This window comes from Falco naumanni, chromosome 7, assembly GCF_017639655.2.
Source record: "Falco naumanni isolate bFalNau1 chromosome 7, bFalNau1.pat, whole genome shotgun sequence".
NCBI classification, from domain to species: domain Eukaryota; kingdom Metazoa; phylum Chordata; class Aves; order Falconiformes; family Falconidae; genus Falco; species Falco naumanni.
Window position 1 is genome coordinate 62,632,015 of NC_054060.1, and position 23,440 is coordinate 62,655,454.

Below are 23,440 nucleotides of genomic sequence, written 5' to 3' on the forward strand. Positions count from 1 at the left end.
TCTATAAGAATTTGTGTTTCTGGTTGGTCAGGCCTCAAGATAAACAGGATAGGGTTGGTTGGTACGCCATTGGAATGTCTCCAAGAAAAACCTCATGGTGTCGACCAGAGCAGTTGGTGACTAAGTAGCTGGATCACTTTTTTTCATTGGATCAGACACCAAGTCAGTGTGCCAGTACGGGATAGTATTTTGCTGTGTATGCCATATCTTGAATGGGACTTAGGAGCCTGACTTGGTACTCTCAATTAATTTTCACCTGGCATTTTTAAAAAGCATGAGGATGATAATCTGGATATTTTTTACTCTTTTTAATATGGAGGATTTTTATCTCACTCTGTCTCTCATAGACTTTTCATTGGACAGCTTATGCTGCGCATACTTTCCTAAACATGACACAAAATGTTTCGGTTTTCTGCTGCATTGCAGCCCAAAGGTGCGTGTATTTCAGTGGCTTATTTGAAGACTCCTGTGATCCTTACGGTCCTGAAATTTATGTTAATATTACTTGTGACTCACGTGTAGCTCAATCTGAATGGTGAACTTTATTGTTAACAATAGCTATGGACTACGTGCAATTTTGTAACTGTTATAATATTCCATATAGTATTAAAAAAGGAGGTTTTTGTAAAATATTAAATAGTCACAAATGTCTAGGCGTTGGATAACAGGAATGTCTAATCTAAATTCAACAGAAGCTTTGGCTGATAAAGGAATCAGGTGAGTTAGCTTTCTGTAGACCATTAAAATGCATTAAATGAAGACTTTTACGTATTTTTTAAGGTAGTAATTTCTTGTGGTTAGTGTCAGTATCTGGGTTTTTTCTCTTTTTTTTTCTTTTTTAAACTTACCTGATTTTCTACTCTCTCCCTAATCTTTTTTGATATGATAAAATTAACTTGCAGTATTACTTTTAAGAAATAGAAGCAAAAGCCAAACACTTGTAATTGATATGGAACTACTTTTTAAAAAAAAAAAAAATGTAGTTGATGGATGTAGTCGTTGGGATATTTACTCCAATGCTTTAATTTAGTGGAAGGATAAGAAAATGACAGGAAAGTGTTGCTCAATTTAAGTCACTCTGCCATAGCCAATAGGTAAAAGACAGTATTTTGTAATGGACCTTTGGTGGGGGAAGGGTTCACTGTTCAAGGCAATCAGCCTCTGAGCTGCCATCAGGCATGGTAATGTTTGAGATAAGCAGGATGGTGAAGTAACTTTAAAAAAATCTTTTTCTGAATGTTTTCATACTGTTATATATACATTATTTTGGTTTAAGGACAAAGAAGCAATAATCTGGTTTTAAAAAGCCTGGATAGTCATTACCACTGGTTGTAGTTAAGCAGAGAGGGAATTTAATACGCCAAAGCACAGTCCCTCTTAAGTGTACTATGCTCAAGATCCGTTGCAGCAGTCGGCAAACTGTGGGTTTTCGTGCTGAGGTGGGGATGTTATAAGGTCTGACAGAAGGAAGGATGCACTCAAACAGACCAGAAGGACGTTAACTAATGTGGAAATTAATTAACCCCAGAAAAGTAGTAAGTGCCAAATCTTCAGTTATTTTAGACAGCTTTCTATTCATTCCAGCAATTGTTTTCATTATGAAAATTGCATAATGTTTCCACTTGCAGCTTTATGGAAAGGGTTGTCAGTGCAGTGTCTCTGGCATGATGCTAGATAAACTGACATAATTTACTGGAAATACTATAGTAAACAAATATATTAAGTTACGGATAAGTAATAATTACCATACAGAATTAAATGGCTTGTGTATTCCAGATCCAACTGGGACATAGGAGTTGCATTATAGTTTGCCTAAGCAGTCAATGCTGAAGCACTAGTTTCCATGCTTTCAAAGATCCCACCACATACAATTTGTTCTTGTTCTTGCTGAGCCCCCTACCTTTGCAGATATCGGACTCACCCTCTGTGAGTGCTGCAAACTTATTCCTGACCACTAATCTGTGCACATGTGGTCTTGCAGCTGCTTTACTCATGCCTTAGTTTTTCTATTCCACAGCAAGCAAAGCTTTCTTATTGCAAATGGGGAAAAGATCTTGAAGATAAAAGACACTATTAAGACACTGTTCTTGTGTAACAAGTAAATACTGAAATAGAAGAGAATTAAACCAATGTTTGTTAAATTTAGTGTACGTCTTGAGATTTGTGCTTCTGATGCAGAATTGTTGTTGTGAATGCAGCTCCTTACAGCTCTAGCTTCATGACTAGGCTTGCAGCTCCTCTGCAGATTTTTGTGAGAGGAGGGACGGCACTTCCAGAAGTAACATTTAGCCTTTCCCTGTCATCTTTTGTCCAATCTGCTGTTATCGTGCAACCTTTTGCTAGAGCTGCAGAAAATGCTCCCTTACTCCTCAGTAACACTCTTTTCCTCAGCCAGAGGACAAGAGGATTGCTTTCCTACCTTGAACATCTTCCTAACTCATCTCTCCATACTCTTTTTCTGTTCGTCTTCTCATTTGTCTTACATCCCTAGTTATCCGAGCTGCTTGTGAACTGTACAGAAACTTACCACTTTTTGTATTTCAGTTGGTTGGGGAGTTTGGGGGTTTTTTGGGTACTGATAAAGCATATTTTGTGCCAGCAATATAGCTGCTACTAAAATGTACTGCTGTGTTCCTCTAGTTCTATTCTGTGAAGAACCATAAAGTAGTTTATGTTATATCACACTATCAAGTTTTTGTACAATAATGTACAAAGTTGTGAAGTAGGAATAAGCTAACGTATAAACACAACAAAGTTGATGTCAGTTGAGGTAAGAATGGAGGGGTAAAAGCTCTAGGCTAAAGTGAAGAGGGAGGAAGCCTTTTTTTGAGATCTTAATTACTTAAGCAGTGGTTCAGAGAGGAGCAGTTTTCTGAAGCCCATAAGGAAGCCCAGTAGCAATGGCTTAATGCAGAAGGTTCTTGAGAAATAAGTGCCAAAATTTGAAAGACTGTAGTATGGTGTCAGGAGACTGTGGCTGAACACCAGCTTGGCAGACTAGAAGGGCAGCATGGAGCATTCTGGAACACACAGACCTCAGCTGAGTTTTTTGGAAGTGCCTGTGACAATTCGAGAGGATATAGTCCTCTGTCTGGGAGTGACAGCGGTCTTACTATGGCATCCTGAAAGTCCCTAGACGTTTCAACTGCAGGATTTTATGATGACTGTAAGGAGAGATTTGCAGTATTGCAGAGGGAAATGATGAAAGTATGAATAAAGATTTTAGTGGAGGCAGGGTCGAGGTAAGGATTCTGGCAATGTGCCAGAGATGGTGTTAGACGTATTGACAGGGGAGAGGCAGGGAGAAAATGTAAGCTCGGGATGAGGAATGACTCGAAGGTGTTAGTTTGCTCCCAAGGATAGACAGTAAATCTTAGTTTATTGGCACCTAATGCTCCAAGGTCCACGTATGCCGTAACAGATAATATAACAGTATATTACAAAATAAAGTAAAGGCTTGGCAGAGAAGAGGGTGCCAGCTGTGCCACTCTTGTGATACCAGAGACAGACTATGAAAATATTATAAATTGTAATATTTAATATAAGTGTGCCACTCTGATAGGAAGCAGTGTGATGGTAATTTTAATGGATCGTTGCTTTTAACTCTGTGTCCTGGAAGAAATCTAATAGCATCTCATATGATTCTGAGCTTTAAGAATTACTTTTCCATTAAGCAAGCATTCTGAATGCAAAGCAAAACACCTCTGTGCCCTGTTTGATTATACAGGGCTGAATCTGAAAACACAGAGCTTTATTTCATTCCTTAAAGCATTCATTTCAGCAATCAACCGGAATTTAGTGTTGTGTCTGAAGAGTAATGTAGACCTTATCCAGAGTAATCCGAGGTCAGTGGAGAAAAGTTGATTTTAGGAGATGCTGGCAAAGGCCCATATAATGCACCTAATAGTGTCTTTCCTTGTCAAGCTTGTTTGTTAAACACACTGGTTACTTTCACAGCTCTGGTGGAAGAAGTTTATTCTGCTCAACGGGAACGTGATGAGGCTGTCATGGCAAGGCTTAGGTTAGCCAACGAAGAGAGAGATGAAGCATTTCTACGAGTCCGGCGTTTAGAAGAGTCTCTCAAAGAGTAAGTTTACTTTTCCTACCCTGTGCAAAAAGGTTGTTGTGTCAGTCTGTGACTGTCATAAACTGCTCAACTTGGCACAAACTTCTCTATGGTGAAATACCAGGCTAGTGCCAGTCTGACTGTGCTGTTGGTTAACTTGTTAGACATCCTGTAAGACATCCTGTATTTTTCTCTGGAGACTGAGAACAAGTGAATAATTTTGATCACAAAAATTAAAAATAAATTTAAAAGCTTTGTTATTGATTTATTCAGGGTTGAATAAGATGAATACCACATTTTGTAGGGATCTTTTGACATGCAGTACCAGAATGTCAGTCAGAAGTTGCCGTGTATAGGAAATCAATCAAGCCTTTAAGCCCACTAGACATTTCCTTCAGCAAAATTTCTACTAATGATGTGGGTGACGTCATGAAAATATATGGGTTTTTTCTTATATTTAGTGTAGAAGCAGTTTGTAAGGCAATAAGGATACTTTATAGAGTTTTATGTATGATATGTTAACACAACAGAAGTAGGCAAACAGAAGTTTTTCATGGTAGGAAACTGAATAGGTGCAGTTGTTAGTTAACTAAGTAGCAGGCAATTATGTTTTAAATAATTGGTTTTACTAAGAACACTCTTCCCTCTTTGTGGCAGAAAATCAGTCATCTTCTTTGGGGTATTTTTGTAGGTAAGGCCAGAGAATGTTATCAAAATAAATTTCAATAATTGGATGTAGTTTGTGCACCATTACTCTGTGGAATTTACAAGTTGCTAGAGTTTGTCACAGCCTGTAAGTATGACTCAACAGCAAGATTAGGACATTCCATTCCCACAAGAATTAGTGCACAGTCTGTTAGAGTAAATGTCTCTACAGAGCCCATTATAGGTGTACATGCATATGAAATCTTGCTTTGAGCAGCAGTCTCTGAGGAAATTACAAATGTGCTTTAAATTCCTATAAGAGGCATCATAACTGTGAGCCTTACTCCAGTCTTTCCAGTTTCTTCTGTCACTCTTGTAATTTTATATGTTCCAAGAGTAAAGAAAGCAAGGAAGTTTTGTATGGCCCTAAACATCAAACTCTGTATAAGCTGTTAGCATAAATGCAAGACCTTTGGGGTTAAAGAGCTCCAGTTCTGCAGCAAATTAATGGTTTTGGTCGACAGACCTAGACAATGACTTTTGGGTTTCTGGAAGAAAACACAGATTATTAAGTCTGTGAGAGGCATGTTGCTGCTTCGTTTGCAGTGGAATCTGTAGACACACAGATGTGTGTCTTGACACACACGAATCCCTCGGAACACCATCATTTGTTTTCTCTTCAACCTCTTCTGTCTGCTTCACTTGTACTGGAAGCCCAACTCAGTTCTAAGCAGAAGGATGAGAAAAGAGAAGAAACTGCATTTCTTGGCGAACATGCATACTACCTTCCCCAAAAGAATTCATTGCAGAAGGCACCGAATGCACTACTAATGACCAATAAAAGGTACTTGCTCCAAGGAGAGGGTCAGTAACTCCCTTAGCTTGGGCCCAAGCCATCAGCCATTATACCTTTTTGCTATCATTTAGAGGATAACAACTGTTGTTGCTGTCATCCACTTGGGTGCTCTTACTGATGCTCTATAGAGAGGCCTGATACCCTGATGCCATTCACAGTCTCAGAACTGGCATAGAAGATTTCCCTGGGGAGAACACCAACCTAACACAGGGAAAAATTGCAATGGGCTGACCAGCTACTGTGGGTTCAATACCTGATATAAATTCCTCTCTGCCTGAACAGTGAGCCATTGTCTGTAGCTAGTATCTCTTCCTGTGTATTCTGCAAGGGTGCAGATCAGGCTTCTGTGGCTGTCAAGAGAGCCAACGCGACAACGCAAGACTGAGGACAAAAGCAGTTTAATTTCAAAAGAATTGTCCTTGCCAGACTGCATGTATACTGTAAGATCAGGGACTCCCATTCTGCATTACACAGACTGTGCCATGGCAGCTCACTGGGCAGTCACACCCAAGTTTTCCTCTCCTGGGTGCTGTGTGACCTGTCATTGAGGGCATCCTGGACATGAACAAAATTAGGCAGATCCCAAGCAAGCTTATGCCTCACATAGGGCACCAATATGTTCCTGAAGGGTTCTGACAAATGTCATAGGCTTTTATTTTTATGGATAGTTTTAGTGTCAGCCATCATGGCAGTAGAAGAAAAATCCTAAATGACAAAAGCCACAAAGGCAGAGAGCCCAAAAGCTTCATTTGTTCCCACTATAAAGTTTGCTAAAGCTTTTTAATCATCCATGCAGCAAGTACTTCATGACAATGAATTATTGGGCATTGATTGCCGTATGTAATCCCCTGAAAGGGAGAAAACCTCATTTTTTATGTTGTCACATTCACTGCATCGTACGTCTTAATATCTGCCTTTTTGGTTATCTTGCTACCCATTCAGCCAAAGTGCAAGTTTGATACGTAATGTCTTAAGCCATATCAGACAATGTAAGAAACTTCAAAAATGTCTCGCTGCATTCCAGCAATTTATAGTCAGTATTACCTCTGCCCACAGTGACTGTGTCCTTTTGTGCAACCTGACCAAGGTCAAGCTGACCACAGATCTTCCCTGACCCGTATCAGTCCTCTATGAGTCAGCACCTTCCGGATAATGTGATATTTCTTCCAAAAAGAGCAATGGTATGGTGCAGGGAAACATTTACTATTCTTTTTTTTTTTTTTTTTTTTTTTTTTTAAGAAAGTTCTTTGCTGGTTTTGAAATCTTTGGGCATTACAGAACCAAGAAGGCAGGATTGCCTTCATCAGGCTCATCTGCTTTTCTTCTGGTCCGCTTATTCTAAACTTAGGTGATGCTTAATTCATGCAGCTGTACACCTTGCAAACAAGCAATGGTTGAGTGGAGCCAAGATTCCTACTGGAACACCAGCCTGACTGCAGCATTCAGGCTTTTCAGAACATGGGGCATCTTTACTGAGTGTGGTAACATCTCAGCTGAGGTGACTAGATGCGCATTTCTCTATCTGCTCGGATGTCTGGCATTTTGCAGTAGGAGAAGCAAGCCAGGACTGTGAGAAGAGTCAAAGTGAGGTCCTGCGTTCTCAGCAGCAGAGTCAACCCCATGAGGAAATTACTTTTCTCAACCTCTATATTCTAACTAGTTTATTACTGTGGCTGAATGGACTTTTTTTTTTTTTTTTTTGAGTTCACCTCACCGCTCCACTAACCCTCTGTATGCAGTAAAGATGATGGGATGAGCCATGAGGGACTTGGTTTATTTAGCTGTGGAGTTTCTTCTGGAATCTTGGAACTTTTCCAACTACCACCTTTAATATTTTCTTCTGATGCTGGTTGTTTGGAAGGTTGCATTCTCTGTCTCAGACATGGAGCACATTGAGGTTTGTGGGTGTTTTTTTAAAGAACATTGGCTGCTTGTGCCACACATCAAGTTTTAGAGCACGGATCACTCCTTCCATCTGCTTCTGACTTCCTCCAATGAGAGATCTTTAGAAGAGGGCAATATTGAACAGGCTGCCAACCTTTGTCAAACGCCTTAATGCTTTCTTTTAATTAGCAGTTGGAGCAATTCTGTTGTCATTATTTAACTGTATCAATCAAAATTCTTCCAGTCCTCTTGGCCCTAGGGGTTAGTTAACAGAATGTGTATAGAAATGGGAGCAGAGGAATCCTTGGTTGCTGCTGTTTAAACTCATGAGAAATCTAAGGGTCATTTATTGCCTGTGCAGGGAGAGCACAGGGAGAGGCAGCAGGGCAAATACATGGCTCGGGATGCTGCTTCTTAAAAAATGCTGTCACCTAAGGAGGTGTATGTGTACCTACGGACAGATCCCTTGTGGCAGTAGCATGCTGAAGGGCCACACTTAACAGTGGTTCCTGTTCTTTTTCCCACCCCCATTTCTCCCCAAGGTGTCTTGCTTACCCAGCCTGTTGGTCGGCTAGGTGATTTTGTTGACCCACACTTTTAGTAGGGTAGAAGTCCTCTGGAGAACCCAGGTCAGTCCTGCCAATTTGCTTTGACAAATACCGTTCCTTTCATTGTGCATACAAACGAGCTGGAGAACCATCTTTAAGTCCCACATGAAGTGGCACTTAGAGCAATGTAAAAACCTAAAGCAGGAACTCTACAAGGAGCCAAGTCAAGGAGCCAGTTCTGAGAATTTGGACTTATAATATGTTTGTTATTTTATGATTTGTGTTACTTATGAATACAAGTCAAACCCAGCAAAGGTTAGCTTTTACTTTGTTTTGTTTAGTTCTGGTGCTGACTGTGTATGTTGGAGTAGTTACTGCGTGTGAGTTCCATATAAATATACCAGCTGTTGTACACTGGTAGTACATTCTGAATTATTTCTTTTTTATTTAAAGAATTAATTTCTGTACTGGTTGATTTACTATGCCTTACGTACTGTTATCTGGTAAAACTTTACGCTTTAATGTGAAAGGTGCTAGTGTACTGTCAAGTGCTCTGTGCTGTTTGCTAGCTGAAATCTTGGCTTCAGAGCAGCACCTGTCACAGCACTGTTGAAAAAGTGTGTGTTGCTGTTTAGTAGATGTTTAATGTTACTATATCTGTCTTTTAAAATATCATACACTAGTGACGGACCTACTTGTAGTAGAAGTCACCATCAAGTAAGTAGCAATGGAATGGTAGCTCCAGAAAAGCGGTCTCTTCCATTTTAAAATACACATAAGCGTTTTAAATAATATGCTGTCCATATAACTAACTTTCGGTAAAATAAAATGCATACTATCCCATTTATTAAGTTTTTGTGCTATCACTCACTGCTTTTACACAGCCAGTGTTCAGTGCTGTATGACTAAATTCCTCGTATCATCTTTGTATTTGACAGGTCAATATATGTTCTGTTGAAATAGAAAGGGAGGAAAGTGCAGGGGGGATTGTTCCAGAATTAAATAAGGGCCTTGCAGAGAATTGGCTTAGCTTGCTATTTTATGCAAGATATAAAATCAAAATATTTTTAGGAAACTTCAGCTAGGTTTTTTTCCTCGTTTTGGAAGAGAGAAGTGGAAAAAGAATTGCTTTACAATCTAAAAAAAAAAATCTCCACAAAAGTCCTGTCCCGTTTCATTTAGGGTGCAGTAAAAACAACAAAAATACACCATCAGGTAAAAGTTGTAAGCCCAGAAATAAATAAAATAAGAGCATCAGTCATTTCTACCGCTGGGGAACTTTCTTCATCTAAGCACATATGAACAATTGATCCTTGTAGTCATATATAGCAGTAAACATTAATAACTTAACAGTCTGAAGTCAGTGCTGAAGATATGGAGCATTATTGAAAGATGGAGTCGAGCAGGTGGCACTTTAATATGTTCAGTGTCATGGTTGACTCTAAAGACTAGTAGAATGAAATTACTTGAGGTTCTAAAGATTTAAAAAGCGAACTCATTTTGCTGCACTAAGGAAATGCTACTGATCAGGCTTTCTGTGTCCCTTTTTTCTAGGCTAGAAAATATTAACCCTGAAGAAAATGACATGGTAAGCCATTCTCTGAGGAGATTTCTTGATGTCAGTCTTATATCTTAGAGGCTTAAGTTCAATTGAGTGGGTTTCAAGAACTAAGATGTGGGAAAAAGAAGAATTGACACACTAATAATGTACATCTTTGCTGCAATATGAAAATTCAATAACTTCACTCAGTCAATTTACAATTCACATGTGCCTATTAATTAAAACCCTATATTAAATAAAATATATTAAAACTTCATGTCTGACTAACATATAATGCTGTTGGTAGACATTACAGGAATTACTGAACAGAATAAACAATGCAGACACAGGGATAGATATACTGAAGAATGGAGCTATAATTCTGAATCGAATACACAGGACCAAAGAACGTAAAAAGAAAATAATAGCTGAGGAAATGAATGCAGTAATAGAACAACGGGATGCTGCTTTGTCTCAAGTAAGTCTCTACAAGTGTATAATCACTCAATACCAAATTTCTTTTTTTTCTTTTTTTTCTTGTTTTGTTTTTTCTTTTTCTTTTTTATTTTTGTTGGGTTTTTTTTCTTTACTTTTGGGGAAGAAAGTATTTTGCTTACTTTTCTCTGTTGAAAATCTCAAAGAGAGCCTTTGTAGTAAATGACTGATTAATGATCAACTGCTTCATGGTAATAGTGCCCATTGAAATGGCATTAGTGCATTTTGTCAGGGAATTTTTTTTTTGTGGTTTTTGCACCTGATCACTAGCTTTCTTAAAACAAAATAGTTTTCAGTGTATTGTCCAATCTAAAAACTGTTAAAGGCTTAGTTTTACAGTGTGCTATATCGGTATAATGCATTGGATGACAGCTAACTGGGACTTAAGAATTTGTAAAGGGTTCGAAGTGGCAGAAATATCTATTAGAGGAAAATACAGTAGCACATACAACAATGCAAGCAATTCCTCCCTTTGTTGCTTTATTCAGGCGATGAAAATCAGCATGTGGTCCTTGACTCTCAGAGTCTTACACTTCTGTTACATGACTTGAAAGAACCTGAGGTTCTTTTTCTGCTCAGATCATTCATTCCCTGCGATTTCCTACTTTCACAGAACAATATTGTCTTCATTCTATTCACCGTGACAAGAGTCTCCTTACTTTTCCCATCTCATGGAAGAGTTTTTCTGTTGGTTTCTGCCCCCCCCCTGGTTTTCCTTCCTGGATTGTAACCTAGATTTAACTCAGTAGGAACAGCCTGTAGGGAGGAGCAGTCCACGAAGGGGATATACCTCCTGGGAAAACACAAGATTTTGGACTGTATGAAACACTGTTATGTATTCATCCCCAATGAGAAATTTCTTCTGACTCTTCCAGTATTGAAAATTTAGGCTTTTTTAATGTGAGTTACCAAAGTTAGCCCACATCTAACTAATTTCTATTAGATTTAAAGTCAGGTTTGTGATCTTGAGTGTTAATGATAATCTTGGTTGAATTTATATTTTATTGTAGAAGTGTCCTGGTAAAAGAGTCCCTTCTGCACAGCCTGTAATTTTCCCTTTTTTACAATTACTGTTTATGCATTCTCTCCTATTTTAACCTTGAATGCCCCATCTGCCTGGTGCTTAAAATATTTTGTGTGTTTGTCCAGTATGCACGGCAAAGGATGTTAATGTTGGAAGATGTTAATGGCAGAACTATTTTTTCAGTCTACTTTATTTTGCTTTTATAATAATGATGAGCACCATTGCTACTGGGAAACATCCAATAGTCCTGCCAAAAGTTTATGTTCTGTCTTCTTTGTACAAGGCATTTGAAAAATGAGCAGCTTATAAGAGTAAAGCTCTCAGCAAAAGAGAAAGATCTTTTGATATTTTTATTTTTGTTTTGTCAGTTTTTGCTGCTTTGTTGAAGTGGACTTTCAAGCATACTTGGACCATAAAACTATGAATATCAGAAGAATGTCATTGTAGGGCATCTTAATATACATTTCAATTGAACTGATTTTTAAGCTGCCTGTATAAGGGGTAATCTTTTCCAAGTAATCAGCTTGGAAATTAATAAAGATAATTATTTTATATAGCGTGCCAAGTGTGGCTCAAGTGCACAACTAGCAAAGCCATCTTTAGGCCTGTCAGCAAAAAGCACAGGTAATGTTAAGCAGATAGTGCAGCTGAAAAAATAAATTAATAAAATAATAAATCCTTGCCAAATGGAAGTTTAAATGTCTTGTATTAAGTTGTACTACTGTGATACCATTTACAATTTATACCATTGTTTTAAATTAATTATTCTTAATAGAACTCTATTGATCATGTGCTATGTTTTCACATATGTGATGCTTTTACAGCTGTAACTCTTGAATCTAGAAAACAGGTCCTTGGAATTGAAGCTACCATTTCAACCTGCGTTTCTTACTTGATGATTCCTTGGGAATTCGTACCGTGCTTGAATTATTAGTAGTCTTTTGTTAACATTGCAATCGCGGTAGTTATTACAGTGCTAACAGCAAGAACAATAGGAGAGGGATTCCTACATTAGACCACAAAGGGACTAGATATAATTCAGGGGATGTATATGCTTAGCATAGCAAATGCAAATTATTGGAAGTTAGATCTGAGGTCGCCTCAGGCATTCATAACATCTGCAAGTTAAAATCTTTTTCTTTTTGATGGAGGTGACATCAGATATGAAGGGGGGATTGATGAGGACAGACTTAGACAAAGCAGAGAGAGAGTAAACCATGAGCATGCTGTGGCTGTCCTCTAGAAAAGGCATTTCTGAAGTTCAGAGGTGGCTGGGCAGTGGAAGCTGAATGCTTCGTGACTCATTGTGTGAACACTGCGTAGCTCGGTTCCTGCAAGCTGTTGTGTGGTGCTGGAGACAGCAATGTCATTTAAGTGACCACTATAACCAGTTCCTTATGACAGAGAACCGCCTATATTATAATAAGGTTTTGGACTGACTGCTTAATGAAACTTTATCTGTTATCCTTCTTTATTGTTTTCTTCACAATAGCCTGGCATTTGTCAATTAAACACAGTGAATATAAGTAGTATCTAGCTTTTGGGGGTTTACTTGCAGGATTTCTGATTTTTTTCTTTAGCTTTTACAGCTTGAACACATCACTTTGATTTCAAGTAAGGTTATATTCCTAGAGAATGGACACTTTATAAACTGTGTTTCCTATAACCAGGTGAATACAGATTACTTTCAAATAGTTTTTGAAATGCAATTTTCAATACTTTTTCTTGTAGTTATACTGTCAAATTGCATTTAAATGGACTGCTGTTGCAGCATACTTGACAATGGTTAGCTAGTTGCAGTTATTCTATTTGAATTTTACTTGAATGATTTTTTGATTCTTCAGAAAAATGAAGAGCACTGTCCATGTCTTGGAAAGGTCATGAAATTTTTTTTTGAGCCATAACACACAAGAACCTTTACATATTTTTTGAGATTTACAACATGAATGTTACTTCTTACTAGGAAGCAGATAGAGGCACTTCTATCGCTGTATTGAGCTGTGCATGTGTATGTAATCTTAGATCATTCACTAGATTGCTGAGCAAATATGCAAACTACTTTTTGTATGTGTGAAAACAAATAAAATGGTATAAACTCAAATATTTGATACTACTTTTAGTATGTATTTTCAAGTGAATAAAAACCAAACAACTAAAGCGTGGCTAAACATTGACATCCATCTTCTCCTGTACCAACCCCCTTAAAAAAACAAACTCAACTGTTTGGTTGTATTTGCTAAGATATGTTTGTTAGTGAACAGATATTGTGTTATTCTGGGGATCTTGTGTCTGGTTTATGACTGATCTTCTGAAAGGAAAATGGAGAAAGATGCTGACTGTCATGAGAAATATAACACCGGTTTCTTGTCTGTAATGTTTGATTTTGTCTTAACCCATTCAAGGAAAAAAACTATTTGTCCAGTTGGTTGTGTTACAGTTCTGCCTTTCTTCAAAAATCTTTCTTGCTTGAGTCATCCAATTAGAAACAGACACTTAATGAAGATCACATATGGCATAGTCACATTGTGTGATCTTCATAAAGTACTTTAAAGAAGTGGATTCCAGCAGGAGGCAATATAGTGCAATGTCTCAAAAAACACCTATTAACCGCATCACACCTTATGGACAGGAATGTTAATGTGATTACAGTGTTGGCAGCTAAAGCTGAGGACTTGAGTAAGTCACGACAATTACTTTTCTTCTGGTTTAGAGAAGAAAGGGGGCCTTTTAAATGGTGCAGCATGAAGGAAGTGATTTTTTTAAAGCTAAATAAGAGGTGGCTTATAGTTCAGGAGCTACTGCATTCGATATTTTTGTAGTCCTAACTTTCATTCTGTGATTTTTGTATTTTTTCCTAATTGGGAACCATCAATTCTATACCAAGTTTTAAATACTAGAGGTGTTGAATTCGTTGTTAAGGAAAAACAGTGGTTTCATGGCTGGCAAAGTATCATCTGTAATACACTGATCTTGAAGCAATAACATAACTGGCAAGCAAACCTGGTTTTACAGCTTTGAATAGTTTGATCACATCCTGCTGTGCAGGAACATGCTTATGACTGTTCATGTAAAAAATTGGCATGCACCCAGTGGCTCATCTGAAGCAAGTTTAAGTACCTTTCTCCATTTTGAGGCACTGTTTGGCAGCAGGCAGCACTTTATCATCATTTAAAACAAAGATGAGAAGCAGTATGCTTGACTGCCCATCATTATCAGTTTCGACTAATGACTAATAACTGATAAATGTCTGTGCTTACAACAAGCCAGCTTCTTGCCAACTTTTTTTTTAACGTTCTGCTCAAGCTATTTCCATCCTTTTACACCAAATAAGGTGTAGAGCTCTGTGATTCACAGAGCATTAAGGCACTCTCAGCACACATGAGTGAACAGGTCTTATTGAAGTAATAAGCCCAAGAGCTGTATGAAGAGTAAAAACAAGAAAAGCATATATAAATGAAAAAAAAAATCATTACAGATATTGGGTCCTTAATTGGGGAATACTCAGGTGGCGGGTTACAATGCTTCATGATTCTTTTATCTTAGGGTAGAGGTGATCCCTTTGCAACCCAAACCACAGTTTGGGATTTTATTTTTAGTGATTTGAATTAGTAGTTCAGTTTTAAACTCTGTGCTCTGGTACTCTTACTGGTTAAGGATACCAGCCAAGTTCTTGGTTGGCAGGAGCACATTTGACAGTGCCCCCCTAGCTGCTCTGCCAGGATGCTTCCCCTACTACCTTTTCCCTTTCACAACTGATATTTGGGAACAGGGAGAGAAAAGGTAGGACACTATTTACGGTTGTTTGTGAACCAGCCAGCTGCTGTGGGGTACTGATGATTTTGGTCATGGGCTTATATGAGGAGGGAAGTGAGGGTCAAGGGGAGGTTTATGGTAACTTGAGGATCCAGGGACCATGCTGGTTCACTCTTGTGGCTGGTTTCCTTTGGGCAGGCAACAGCAGGTTCCTGTTGCCCTCATTTGCAGTGCTTTTCTGTCAGAGGTAGCAGATGAATGGGCATGAGGAAATTACTTGCCAGCAGGATGGTTAAACAGAGAGAGATAAGCTGTCTGCAACATGCCCCTTTTGCCCTGAAAGTTAGTCCAAGTCCTAGGAGAAAGCAATAGGGATTTGGAATAAAATATAGAATAGATTTTATAAAAATTATTTGAGATTTAACATTAAAAGTTTCATTGCAAATGTAGGGAGAAAGGAACAGGAGTTGAGGAGATGGCTGTTGGTTCTGTTGGTATTCACATCAGTGACCTCAGGTAAACCTCACAGGCATCTCCTCTTTGGAGTTATTGCTGAGTAAAAGGGATCCTTCAGAAAGATCACAAAAAACCAAGTTACACGAGCAAGTCTGATTAGCAGTCTTAGTTTTTCACTTGATTGTATTGCACTGGAAAGACGCTTTATAATGTCAAATTTCATTTCTTGTCCACCTAAATAAAAATAATCCTTTGAAAGTTTGACTAAATCCATGTTTTAGGAAGTCCATGGTATACTAAGCATGGTTAAATCCATGTTTTTTTCACTGCTGCTCAGAATAAGCCAAGTGAATCTCAGCAGTCACAGACTTTTCAAAGAAACAAATAGAGCCAGTGACTGCTGTAGTTGGGAGACATGGAGTAAAACTACTGGGAATGATGCTGGAGAGCATCAAGAATCTTTTGCATCTCATAAAAGGGCAGGTTCTTCCCTACTTGGTTGCTTACTTCTTAAAACAAACCTAGCTTGAAAAATTATAATAGTTTATTTTCTGAGACAATTAGGTATGCTCTGACTCTCTACCTCGGTTATATTTGTGCTAGCTGGAGCATGAATATTTTCCAGGGGAATACTCAGTTAAATATTTGGCTACGTTCAAAATATGTGTGAAAGTGGTTTTTTTTTCTTCTGAAGTAGGAATTGAAGAGTAAAATAGAGAGGAAACTGGCCAAACAGAATCCTCTTGATGCCTTACGTTGGGTTTCCTGGTTTGTGTAGAATGTTCCCCCAAAGAATAACATTTGTGTAATCTTTCATTGTGGTGCTCTGTTCTCTTTGATCACTGTATGTAACTCTCAGTTCTCCAGGTGTTAAGAAAGCTAAGGAGAGGTGAGATGTTCAGACAGGATGATAGAAGAAGATCTGGGGACATCACACACCTGTGCCCGTAGCGTTGGTCTCTTGTGTTCATGTCGCAGAGGTTGTGATTTCTCAGTAGGCAGCTATCTGTTAGTAAGGCATGAAACTCCCTTTTATTTCACTGGAGCCAGAGTTTCACTAGTGAAAGTGAGTATTTTGCAGCTTATTCCTTAGCAAGGCTTTGGTTGCAGGAGGTCTTGTAGGTTTTGGGTTAATGCTTCTCACAGCTGGGAGTGCAGGTCAGCGAGTAGGTCAGTGGGAGGGAGAGGAGAATCCAAAGGAAATTAGCCTACGGAGCTCTTATACTGAACTTTTGTATTTAATCCATGAATGCTAATTATGAGTAAATATGTAAATGTTAATGCAATGTTTCCTTGAAGAGATTACGGTTTGTCTTTTTGAACTTCTCAAGCAAATTTTTAATTGATACTACATTTCTTCTTTTTACTGCCATAAGGTTTTGGCTGAATGATGCCCTGAGACACATCATTGTTTGCATTGTTAAATCACCTGTTGTTCCTCTGCAAACAGTGTGTTGTGCAGAATTCAGAAAATACATGTCTGCATAGTATTTGAGGGCATGATCGAGCTTTGTGTCTTTAATTGTAAACTTTAATGAATTTCCAGTCGAACATTCATCTTCTCAGTACCTAGAAACTCCTCACCCCTTTGAAAATGACAGTAAATCTGCATGCAAGCTTGTTTGATTAATTGCTATTTGACTCATCTATCATGGTGCTAAGCTCTAGGTTCACACAGCTTAGACTTCCAAACCAATTTCTAGAATTAATTTAAATATTTAATGTCAAAACCCTAGGATGAAAGAGAGGAATAATGTTTTGTATGCTTATTGATTGCCTGTTTCAGTAGCAACAATCCATAGAGGAAATTTCCAATGTGATACAAGCAGAATCCAAATAGTATTCCCTCTGAAAAGGAGACTGGATCACTGTGCATGCACAAGTTCTGTAGGTGCCAGAACTCTTTCAGAGGTACCTAAAGTAAGATTTCCATGGTACTTAACACTTCACAGTTTCAAATTAGGTACAGAGTGTTGAATCAGATTCCAGTTTGCTTACCTGTTGGATAAAATGTCTCTGATTTTCTTAGAAATTAAAAAAAAAAATCTATCTGTGTTTCCTATTAAAAGCTAGTTTTCTTAGGCAACTTTCTAAGTCTTTCTGCAAAAATACTTTGTTGTTTTGGATACACAGATAACATTGCATAAAAATTCTTTTGACAGGTGACAAACAAGATTTTTTTGTTTTATACTTCTATTTGATGTGGAGTCTGAAAAGGTTAATGTCTGACCTGTGTCTTCATTTCCCTTACTCATTTGTTACTTCTTGAATGTTCACAGTTGCAACTCCACGATTGATTATATCTGTATTAGTAAGTAGTGTGAACAAATAGAAGTGGATTCGCAGTATGAAATAGTTCCCAGCATCTGTGGACGTTAATGTTTCAGTGGGGTAGGGTGTTGGATTTTTTTTATTTGTTTTTGTTTGGTTGTCTTTTACTTTAGACTAGCTGTAGTCAAGTCCTACAAACTGAATACTAATTTGTGTCAGAATGCGCTAGGTGCATTCCTGGAGTGCATCTTTGAGTTTGCTTTAATCAAAAAAAGGAATCCGGTTCCAGTTCTCGGATAGCACTCCATGGGGCAAAAGAAAGCATAAGTAGAGACAGGCGAGAGAAATTACAAAGTGCACTCCCAGTGCAAAGTAGCATATAAATTGTGTTTCTTGAGTGAAAATTTCTGCGAGTCATTGAGAACTTTAGAGAAGGGTTCAAAGCTTCACTATTTGTAAGTACAGAAATAGGAAAAAAAATTTAATCCAAGAAAATATTTTAAAAATTCATCACATTAAAGTTCTGCTAGTGTATTACATGAAATTTAGGATAAAAATGAGATGACTTCAAGAAGGAGAATCAGATTTATTAAAAAAAAATAAAGGAAATGGCTAAAGGGAGTTAAAAGCTATCGCTGGTCTTGGAGAAATTATTCCAGTACATTTGTATTTAGCCTTTTTACTTTGAAAATTATTAGACTGTTTTATGTGCAGACTCCACTGGTTGAAGATTTTGGATCTGTCCACAAGACATAAATGAATTTTGTTCTTTCTAGGAGAAATAGGTTTTGAACCAGTAGCATAGATCACAAATAAAATGACACACAGAATGTAAAGTATGGATTTAATTGAGCAGTGGAGATGTCTTCAGAGAACAGCAGCCAAGCTGTATTGCTGATCATGCCACTACCATGGCATCAGTAGTTGACTAAGAATATGGTGGGACATGGGGCTAGGAAGAATGGAGCTGCTTTTTGTTGAGTTTGCTTTTTTCTCCCCCATGTCCCTAAAGTGAAATACTGACCTGTCTTCTAGCATTGCAATACCCTCCACAGTCATCCCTGTGATTCAAGATGCATGTTAGGCGGTAAAGAGGTGGTGGGTAAGGAAGTTTAGGTCCAGCAGAGGCTGTAACAAAAAATTATTGTAATGATGATAAGCAGATTACTCACTTTCAACAGAATGGTAGGGTGATTGTGACTGAAATGTAGGGCTTAATAAACATCTTTGTTACTTCAATTTCATTCTAGATTTTTATTTGGTTTTAAATGAACAGGTAACAGTTACCACAACAGCAATTTTCCCTCTTGCTTTGGTCTGGACATTGTGACTCTTTTTTTCAGTTGTGAAGCCATTAATCAAGTCCTGGAATTCCTCAGGTTTGATTAAGTTATTTTACATATTCTGGTCTAAAGGATGTAGTGGCCCTAGCAAAAAAAAAAAAAAAAAAAAAGTTGGAACAAGAAAATCTATCAATATTCTTTTTATGAAAGAAAGATTTCACAGTAGCATTAACTTATCTATGTCTCGTTCACCAAGTATGCCTACATTTGTTTATTGTATGGCTTTACTGTTTCATGCTTCCAATGGTATCTAGGATTTACCCTCTTTTCCATGTTCTGTTTATTCACTGTTAATTATTTTTCAAGCTGAGTTGCTTGAGAGCAAGAAAAATTTAGCTTCTATTACCCTCAATTGCAAACGAAGGACAGGCTTTCCTATTGCATGTGGTCACATGTGACCATAAGATGCTGTTGTCAGGGAATTTGTTAATACTTTCTGATGTTAATGTTTTGTTTTCATTCTTTTCAGTAGTGTTTTTAATTTATTGTTGTCTATGCTGTGGGTATACACCAAGTCAGCACAAACTGTCATATTCTGATTGATAGTTTTGTGTTGAAAATACTTTTCTAAATGACACAGTTCAAATATGTAGAAATACTTGAAGGCCTTTAAGAAGCTGTGATTATGTGAAAAGTATCATACTTTGAGCTATAACAAAATAAAATTTAACTGTGGAGGAAGAACAGTATTGAATCATAAAATTTTGACAACTTTTCTCAATTCTGGAGTTATCGGAAATACAGACTACAAGTGGCTATCTACAGGATATTTCATTGGTGCAGTGTACTGATGGAGGAAAATCAGAAGTAATGCTTCTGAATGTATATTTTATATTGTTCATAACATAGACTTGATGATAACTATCTTTTGAGAGATGGTGGAGTTTTAACATTACCTCTAGTTAGTGAATTAGCAGCTATAAACATGTAAATCTATGTGTCTTAACCAAATTTCTGCTGCAGTTCCTGGTCATCTTTCAGTTGTGCTGAGTTGCTTATTTCTTAATTAGCTGTAACACCTTTCTCTGCTGTTTGCAGAAGTATTACCAAAGTTTAGATAAAACAAAAAAAAACAGAGTAAAGCTCGGTATCGGAAGAATGCCCATGAACACTTTACTCCTAGGTGTTTCATGAGATGACTTGTCACCAACAGGTAAGATGTCCTTCCAAGTCATGTTGTAATTATGATGAGAGATTTCATACCTCAGACAGAGACTGTATTACAGATCCCAGCAATATTAGGAAACAATAGATTTCACTCTTTTTTGCTTGAAAGAGCTCTGCTGGGTTGTGTTCAGGACAGGAGTGAACACCAGCCCTCTCTGTGAGTTTACCTTCTTCATCTTCTGTAGCTTTGAGACGAGTAGTATTTCTCAATCTGCAAGTATTTTTTCAGCTTCATGTCTTGTGGTCCCGTTCATAATCACGATGTTAGGACTTTAACCGAAGCTCAGTCTGCAAAACTAGAGATTGAAAATCTCACTGTGAAAATGAAAGCATCCAGTGCCAGCCACAGAAGAAGCAGCAAAATCCTTGTTAATCCTCTGTGCTAAACAGTCCTATCAGCCTGCTTTCTGCTGTAGGGCTAGCCAGCAGCTGTGTCTCATGACACGTTCTCTTTGTGTCATGCTTGTTGTCTTCTATGGTATCCAGACACTTCTCAGCAGTAGTCATGCATTTTACCCGTTTTGTTTGTTTTGGCAGGCAGGCCCATCACTTTGCTTTCAGAAGTTGTCATAACATTCTTCTATCTTTGTGGGGGGTTTAATTTTTTTTCTGCTTAGGGTGTCCTACCCTCTACACGAGTGGTGGAATTGCCAGGAAGCTTTGAGTTGGATGAGGGCAGTGCTGGTAATTGCACATGTCTAAGGCAGCTGATTTTAGGTTTAAGCATTTCTGCTTTTCAGTAACACGGCCGAAAGCTTTTTGGTGGTTGTTAATTCAAAGCTGCATGGTCCATCCTCTTGAGAAGTGGACATCTATTTTGGTAGCTAGTCACATCGATCCCTGCAGCAGTGAAGCTAAAACTAAATTTTATTTCAGAGGTAAAATCTTCAGATTCTACCACTACTTAATATTTGAAAAGTCTTATTCATGTGCCAAAATCCTACAGATGTTTCTCAGTATTACTGAAGCTGAGCAATACCTAATTTCTAACTCTTTTCGGCTTAGTTTTGCAGAGCTTTTGTTTACTTTCTTAAACATTTCTTTCTGGAGTGTCTTTGTCTTCTACATATGATTCACTTTAATGTTTTTCAAAGCTGATTTATTTCTTGATTTTCTAAAAAATACTTTAATTCCTCTTCTCTTTACACATGAGCAAATTTGGAAATGTGTCTGAAATATATTTTTAATTTATTTGCCATTGCCTAGATCTCTGTATTGGTGAGGAAGAAACTTGATTTCACAATAACATTTGAATATTTATAATTAGTTACTCCATTTTCACACTTATTCCCAGACTGTTAAAAAGCAATTAATATTGCTTTCAGATAGTTATGATCTTCAGTAAAGAAGTTTCCTAAAAATGCATGTTGCTTCCATGGAGAAAGAGCAAATACTATTCAAAAAGCGTTTCTCGTCCCTGATGTATCTGCAGAGTTTTGTGCTTTCACCTACCTAGTTGGCTATTTTAGTTTGTTATAATCTCTAGTTTAAAGTGGCTTTTATTACACATAAGACATTTTGAGAGAACACATTACACAACAAAAAATAGAACTGCCACTTAAGCAACTGATGGCTCAGTTGAGAGTACAGTATTTATCAGGACAAACAGAGTGTGTACTACAAGGAACAGCTGCAATCCCATGATTACAATAAAGAGATCTGAAATCTGTACAGTGATCCATTATACAGTTTTCTTAAGTAAGTGATGATATTTGAAAATGGACCAGAAGTAGTCCGGTCCTTTTGTGCAGTAAATGCCAATTTAACGTTTAAGTGATAGTCCTGTTTGCATATGGATTTTAAGAAAATCCATTGAAGATTATTTGAAAACCAGCTCATTAGAATGACAGATTGTTTACCAAATTTTGTTTTCTTGTCAACTAATATTGGTTATGTTCAATTAAACAAGGTTACACTTTCTAAAAAAATACCTCTGTCAGCATGTGTGCCTTGCATATATCTGAGGATCAAATTTCTAATTTCCAGATCTAGTTGGAAGATCAGGTCATGAATGTTTCTTTCTAAAATTTCTCCTTTCCATACACCTTTCACATCTTCACTGCCTCCATTTTACTATATATATATTTTTTGAGTACCAACACTGTGGTTTATTAATGGGGGGTGAGGCTTTAAATAAAAGCAATTGTCAGCTATCTGTCATGGTGTGTTGTGTCAGATGTTTGACACACTGTCTCTTGGCCACAGGCCATCTGGTTTTAATGGAACCAACTACTCTTCTAAGGAGCCAGCAAAATATGTGGCCACGGGAAGCAATAGCTCCGTATCATTTGGTCAAGTCAGTAAAGCAAAGGTTTTAGGTGTAGTAATCCCAGTTCTGACTTGATCTTGCCAGTTAATTAAGCTTCTTAAACTTTCTGTGCTAATTTCTCATCCCGTGAATCAAGAAAGTCCTATTTACTAACTTCATTTAAGTGTTGGAAAAAGTGATTAGTCAATGTTTATCAAGAATTATAACATCACAGAACTCTTGTGTAATTAAAAAAGAGTTATTGAGGAGAATTGCATAATAAAGAGAACATTTATGGAAACCCGATGAAGGAAAAATACAGACAAAAATGAGACAGTGGAGTGGAATGGACCTCACACAGGACAAGGTAAGAATTGAGAATTAGGGTAGGTGTACCTTCTGCTGTGCAAAAGAGAAGAGGAAAGATGCTGTGTTTGAAGGAGGGAGAGACTAAAGAAACTGGGGAGGGACGACTTGTGTTTCCTCCATTCAATAACAAAAGAGGAGAAATAAAAAAGTAAATTAGCTAGTAAAAATAACATTCATGGCTTTCTGAAATTTGAGTTCCTCCTTTTTATTAGGAATACATAGTCTTTTATAGTCCTTTTATTGTCTCCCTCACTAGAGGTATTCTAAAACCATCTAGACAATGGTCCTGGGCAACTGGCTTTGGGTGCATAGTGTGTAAATGAGTATGCTGGAGCTGCATTGATTTGGAAAATGGATACTAAGACTCTTCAGTAGAAGGAGATCAGAATAGTATTTTAATATCCAGCTGCTCTGAATGGCTTCTTTGGGACCTTCTTTGCAGTACTACTTACTACTCAACCAGGACAGAAATTATATTTCAGGTAGTCTGTATGGTATTCCAGTCCTGGTTCTCCCTTAAGTTGTACACTAATAATGCTTTTTTAATGGCAAATTTATTACAAGACCTCTGTGATTGGTATAATTTCATTCTTTAGATGTTTTTAAATATATTGAGGTTAATTACTCTGAATTATTGTCTATGCAGAAGTTTCTACTCTGAAATTGTCTTTTGAATCTGTATGCTCGAATTGCTGCCATGCATTGAAAGTAAAACTGATTCTAGTCTAAGTATTTTATGTACTGTATTTTATGCATATGTATTTTTATATATGCA

General features: G+C 37.6%; 1 protein-coding gene across 12 annotated transcripts in view; it reads left to right on the forward strand.

The window, feature by feature from the left end:
- The window catches only part of MIPOL1 (mirror-image polydactyly 1), a 197,244-nt gene that overhangs the window by 64,684 nt on the left and 109,120 nt on the right, over positions 1 to 23,440 (forward strand). For all 12 annotated transcript variants that reach the window (XM_040599978.1, XM_040599985.1, XM_040599988.1 and 9 more), the window contains 3 exons: positions 3,958 to 4,087; positions 9,554 to 9,587; positions 9,847 to 10,017. In XM_040599978.1, the coding sequence (XP_040455912.1) occupies positions 3,958 to 4,087; positions 9,554 to 9,587; positions 9,847 to 10,017 (335 nt within the window). The remainder of the gene's footprint in view (positions 1 to 3,957; positions 4,088 to 9,553; positions 9,588 to 9,846; positions 10,018 to 23,440) is intronic.